The sequence below is a fragment of the Culex quinquefasciatus genome, chromosome 2 (assembly GCF_015732765.1).
Source record: "Culex quinquefasciatus strain JHB chromosome 2, VPISU_Cqui_1.0_pri_paternal, whole genome shotgun sequence".
Lineage (NCBI taxonomy): Eukaryota > Metazoa > Arthropoda > Insecta > Diptera > Culicidae > Culex > Culex quinquefasciatus.
The window spans coordinates 10,646,835-10,652,798 of NC_051862.1; the positions used below are offsets into that span (position 1 = coordinate 10,646,835).

The window sequence follows — 5,964 nt, forward strand, 5'->3', positions numbered from 1 at the left end:
TGTTAGAATTTTAGAATTTTAGAATTTTAGAATTTTAGAATTTTAGAATTTTAAAATTTTAAAATTTTAAAATTTTGGAATTTTAGAATTTTAGAATTTTAGAATTTTAGAATTTTAGAATTCCAGAATTTTAGAATTTTTGAATTTCTGGTAGAATTCTGGTTTAATAATCTATTCAATGAAATTTCATGTAAATTGTACGACACTCCCTTTCACTGTAACCGCGGCACGGTTGAACTCCTCTCAACGAGCCGATAACGTTCCGATTCTCCAAGATTCGTTCGTTCTGTTGATCTCCAGAGCGCCAGGGCGCCTCGAGTACAATCAGTCTGGAGTCAGAGTCGTCAGTCGTTAATCAGCCGCCGCGTAATTCAGTCGTGTTCGAGCTTCAAGTCTCAGTGTTTCAAAAGGAACGAGATCCTCGCCGTTGCGACCTCTTCCATCGACTGCTGGAGCAAAACGAAGAAGTGTTGATAAGCCCAACAGATAAGGGATTAAGGCGCAGAACATGCTGGTGTCCCGAGGAGTGGGACTGCTGCTAGTGGCGCTGGCACTAGCGTCCGTAGATCCCGGATGGGCCTGCAGCAAGGTTCCGGTGTTCAACGGACGCGCTGTGACGAAGGAGAAGAAGGCTGGCGATAACGGATACCGGTTGGCCGTGCGGAACGAACCGAGCGGCTACGAACCGGGCAAGATCTACAACCGTAATGTTTTGTTCGACGTTTTGTAACTCGGGGATAGTTTGTTTGTCTCGCGGGAAACGGCAATTTGCTGAGGTCAAGAATTATCTCCCTTGGTCGCGTGTGTGCTTCTTCGTCTGAACGTTATGAGTTTGATGGGCCAGCGGAGAGAAAGCTCGTACAGCGCGCGCAGCATGTGGCTTTAAATACTTGTCTTGTGTACGGTACAAGCTGTGTCTGGCTAATCTCGGTTGATGATAGTTTAATTATTGATGAGTACGCAAAACGTAATGCAACTAGTCCATCGGAGATAAGCCGGCTTAGAATGTAGCGGGTACACAACCGGAAATGGACGTTTCAGCGTTCTATTGGTGCATTGCTTGACGTGCCGTTTCCTGGAGATGTTCAGCGAAGCTGATCTTCTTGAACTCGATCAACATTAATGTCGTTCTCTTCTCCTACAAGTGTTCCTGGTCGGCTCGCGGACTCACGTCAAGCTACAGCAGTTCACCCACTTTATGCTTACGGCCCAAGCGACCAGTGGGACGGCCAAGAATGCACGCACCTTCATTGCTGGTCCGAAGCGCGTTGGTCGGTTCCAGCTGTTTAGCGATTCGTTGACCCGCTTCTACGATCACTGCGTCAACACGGTAACGCAAGCGGATGACTTTCCCAAAACGGAGATCCAGGTCATGTGGGTAGCGCCGGCAAGCGGGTCCGGTTGCGTGAGTCTATCTGCAATGGTTTTTGAGGGTGAGGATTCCTGGTACTCGGATGATGGAGCTCTGACGAAGGTGCTTTGTGAGATCAAACCCGATCCGGGCACGGTTCAGGGAGAGTGTTGCGCATGTGATGAGGCGAAGTATAGCGTAAGTTTGTAGTTCTTCTTGAAGACACAATTCTAACACCTTACAATTCCGTAGTTCGTATTCGAGGGAATCTGGTCCAACGAAACGCATCCGAAAGACTTCCCGTTCGCCGTCTGGTTGACGCACTTCTCCGACATCATCGGGGCGTCCCACGATACGAACTTTTCCTTCTGGGGTGAGAATCACATCGCTACCGATGGGTTCCGTTCGCTTGCCGAGTGGGGCTCGGTTCGTCAGCTGGAGCAGGAGTTGCGAGCAAAGGGACCACGCCTACGAACGCTGATCCGAGCCGGTGGACTGTGGTATCCCAGGGTGAACTCGAACACGACGTCGAACTTTCGCGTAGATCGGAAGCATCATAAGGTATCGCTGGCCTCGATGTTTGGACCTTCTCCCGATTGGGTTGTTGGCGTCAGTGGGTTGGATCTTTGCAGCGAGGATTGCACCTGGGTTGAGTCACTGGATGTTGACCTGTACCCTTGGGATGCCGGAACCGACAACGGAATCAGCTACATGTCTGCCAACTCGGAAACGCAACCAAGAGAGAGGATGCATCGCATCACTACGCTCTACCCGGAAGATCCACGTGCTCCCTTTTACAATCCGAAATCCCGGGAAATGATCCCATTGGCGAGAGTCTACTTCCGCCGAGACAAGGTCATCCACCAGAACTGCGACGATGAGTTTCTGAAATCGCAGACGTTGGAACTGGCGGAGAACACGGAAGAGGTCACGCGGCAGGAGTGCGAGACGACCAGCTACAGCTCGTGGACGCCGTGTTCGGTGACCTGCGGCAAAGGAATTCGCATGCGAACCAGGGAATACCTCAAACCTGACAAGGCGGCGCAATACCAGTGCAATCGACAACTGATTTCGAAGGAGATGTGCGTTGCGGATGTTCAAGAGTGCCCCAACGAAGGTCAGGAACCTGAGGACAGTTCGGAAGACATCAGGAAGATTGACGCTAACGTGGACGAGGGAGGTGAAGGTGTTGGAGTTTGCAAGACTACCGCCTGGAGCGAATGGTCCGAGTGCTCGGCAAGCTGTGGAATCGGTGTAACCATGAGGACTAGGACTTTTGTGGATCACATGGGTCGTAAGAAGTGTCCCCACATCAGTGTTGGTATGTATTCCTTGACCTTTACTTCTGTAGATTTGAAAGATCTTGTTTTCCTCCAGTTGAGAAGCAGAAATGTATGCAACCGGAGTGTTCCCTAACCGACGTCGAGGTCCCCGACTCCATGTGCCCCGTAACCTCCTGGAGTGACTGGAGTCCGTGCAGCGCAACCTGTGGCAAGGGAGTCAAAATTCGAACCCGCCTACTCCTGGTCGGTCCGGAACTGCAGGAAAAGTGCGCCCAGCGGGTGGAGCTGAACCAGCAGCGACCCTGCACGGAGAAGGCCGACTGTCTGTTTGACGTATTCACCGCTCGGGAGATCTGCTCGCAAGCTTCCGAAACGGGACCGTGCCGGGGCAAGTACCAGCGGTACGCGTATGACTCCGAGCGGGACATTTGCGTTCCGTTCTTCTACGGAGGCTGCCGTGGCAACCGGAACAACTTCCTCACCAACGAGGACTGCATGCAGACCTGCCGAGCTGTTAAGGGTTAGTCCACGCGGTATTTTCTCAAACTCCCCACTCAATTCACTTTCTCAACCCAGAACAATCAACGAACCGTGATGCCCACCGTCATCCGACGGCGGGACCGCCGCGGCACCAGCGTCAGCAGCAACCTCAGCAATTCCAACATCAGCCAGAGGATGGGCTTCCGGTGGATTGCGTGCTGTCCGATTGGACCGAGTGGAGCTCGTGCAGCGTCACCTGTGGAACCGGGAGATCCGAGCGATACCGCAACGTGCTCGTGCAGGCCAAAAACGGTGGTCAGCCCTGCCCCGGGCGGATTGTGAAGCGGCGGAAGTGCACTGGGCCGCCGTGCACTTGAGGTGGACGCTGGAGATGTATCCCTTCTCAATTTTTGGATTTTTTAGTTTTCCAAGAATATTTTTTCATAAAACTGGGGAGACTTTTCGATCGAAGAAATATAAATAAAATTTTATTAAATATATGTTTTAGTTTTATTTGATTACGAACTTTTTCCTTGAGATTTAAAAATACCGTACAAAATGCAAAAACAGTTGCAGAAAAATTCCATAGCTTTTTTTAAAGAAAAGGTCCTATTAACAAAATATTTTTTTTTTTTTTGCTATAGCAATGGTCCAATTTTGTTAAGTTTTCTACAAAAGAACTCTCCAAAGAGTCGAAAAGTCAGAAGATCTGACAACCCTGTTTTATTATATGATCAGATATTTATATTTTGTATTCGAAGAGTTTTAAATTCAAATTATAGTAACATAAGTTGATTAAGTTATTATTAAATTGATTTCAGTTATTATTATTATTACAAAAAAATGTGAAAATCTAGGAATTCGCTAAAAAAACTTTGTATCAATTTTCGTCATTTTGGTCATTTTCTTTATTTTGGTAATTTTGGCCATTTTGGTCATTTGGTCATTTTGGCTATTTTGGTCATTTTGGTTATTTCGTTATTTTGGTCATTTTGATCATTTTCGTTATTTTGGTCATTTTGATAATTTTCGTCATTTTGATCATTTTCGTCATTTTGGTCATTTTTCGTCATTTTGATCATTTTAATCATTTTGGTAATTTTGATCATTTTCGTTATTTTGATCATTTTGGTCATTTTGTTTATTTTGATAATTTTCGTCATTTTGATAATTTTCGTCATTTTGATCATTTTCGTCATTTTGGTCATTTTTCGTCATTTTAGTCATTTTGATAATTTTCGTCATTTTGATAATTTTGATCATTTTGATAATTTTCGTCATTTTGGTCATTTACGTTATTTTGGTCATTTTGGTAGTTTTGATCATTTTCGTTATTTTGGTCATTTTCGTCATTTTCGTCATTTTGGTCATTTTGGTCATTTTGGCCACTTTGGCCATTTTGGTTATTTGGACCATTTGGGTCATTTGGGTAATTTTAGTCATTTTGGTTATTTTCGTCATTATGGTCATTTTGGTCATTTTGATAATTTCGTCATTTTGGTCAATTTTGTCATTTTGGTCATTTTGATCATTTTCGGCATTTTGGTCAATTTCGTCATTTTGGTCACTTTTGTCATTTTGATCATTTTCATAATTTTTGCATTTTGGTCATTTTGGTCATTGTCGTTATTATAGTCATTTTCGTCATTTTGTTCATTTCGGCCATTTTCGTCATTTTTGACATTAACGTCATTTTGGTCATTTTCGTTATTTTGGTCATTTTGGCTATTTTGATCATTTTGTTAATTTTCGTCATTGTGGTCAATTCGTTATTTTGATAATTTTGGTCATTTTGATAAATTTCGTCATTTTGGTCAATTTCGTCATTTTGGTCATTTTCGTTATGTTGGTCATTTTGGCCATTTTGATCATTTCCGTTATTTCGGTCATTTTGGCTATTTTGGTCATTTTGATAATATTCGTCATTTTGGTCAATTCGTTATTTTGATAAATTTCGTCATTTTGGTCAATTTCGTCATTTTGGTCATTTTCGTTTTTTTGGTCATTTTGGCCATTTTGATCATTTTCGTTATTTCGGTCATTTAGGTCATTTTGATAATTTAATAAGACAACAACAACATTTTTTTTAAATTCGATTTTTCAAAGTGAAACTTTTCCAAGACGTGTACCGTCATCTGTGGTGAATCGGCACTACAGTCTGAAGTGAGTGTGAAGTCTGAGTGTTTAGAGCACTTAATGGTTTTAACCCGAAACCAACCAGAAAAATCAAAATATTGTGCTCTTACATGGTTAAAACCGCTGTCCCAATTTGCCCCAGTTGACCGTAGCACTTTGTATTTTTTTTATACAATGTGGAAGCGTATTATTTCATTAATTATAGTTTACATGAACAATACTAATAATGAGATGATTATACCACTGACGAATCAGTGATTAAACCGTCAACTGGGGCGAATCAGGAAAACAGTCTGAATAGGGATAAAAGTTTTTAAAGCACTTAAATGTTTAAAAATTTTAAATCGATGTAATTTTTTGTTGATATGTCTGTTCTATCGGAAACCAATTAAAACACTCAAATATTTGAAACATTGTTAAATAGCTGTCCCTAAACGCCTCAGATGACCGTTTCAATACATTTTGTAATAGTTTCCTACTTGACAAGGCACGTGTATTCAAAAATTCGTTTAAAAATATACATCAATTTATTTCACCATCCTCCTTCTTCACCTCCACCTTCCACCTTCACCTCCTTCACCAACACTATCGCATGTGCACAAGGCCAACTAACAGCAAAGGTATGCTATGTGCCATAATCGCGAGAAACGTCAAAACAACGATGAATGAAAAACATGTTCATTCTGCTTTACTAGCACCGAACATCAGTCAGTC

At 43.1% G+C, this 5,964-nt stretch overlaps 1 protein-coding gene across 1 annotated transcript; it reads left to right on the plus strand.

Moving 5' to 3' along the window:
* Positions 1-335: 335 nt before the first annotated feature.
* Positions 336-3,614, plus strand: LOC6042349 (spondin-1). Its single transcript, XM_001851429.2, has 5 exons — positions 336-704; positions 1,146-1,549; positions 1,604-2,672; positions 2,729-3,154; positions 3,211-3,614. Exons 1-5 carry the CDS (start codon positions 509-511, stop codon positions 3,489-3,491), a joined length of 2,376 nt encoding a protein of 791 aa, XP_001851481.2. The 5' UTR covers positions 336-508; the 3' UTR covers positions 3,492-3,614.
* Positions 3,615-5,964: the final 2,350 nt, after the last annotated feature.

Bases quoted from the DNA above. Each gene is read 5' to 3' on its own strand.
- LOC6042349 (XM_001851429.2), top strand. From the start codon at position 509: ATGCTGGTGTCCCGAGGAGTGGGACTGCTGCTAGTGGCGCTGGCACTA. The intron at 705-1,145 runs GTAATGTTTTGT...TTCTCCTACAAG, and splicing joins ACCGGGCAAGATCTACAACC to TGTTCCTGGTCGGCTCGCGG. The intron at 3,155-3,210 runs GTTAGTCCACGC...TTCTCAACCCAG, and splicing joins GACCTGCCGAGCTGTTAAGG to AACAATCAACGAACCGTGAT.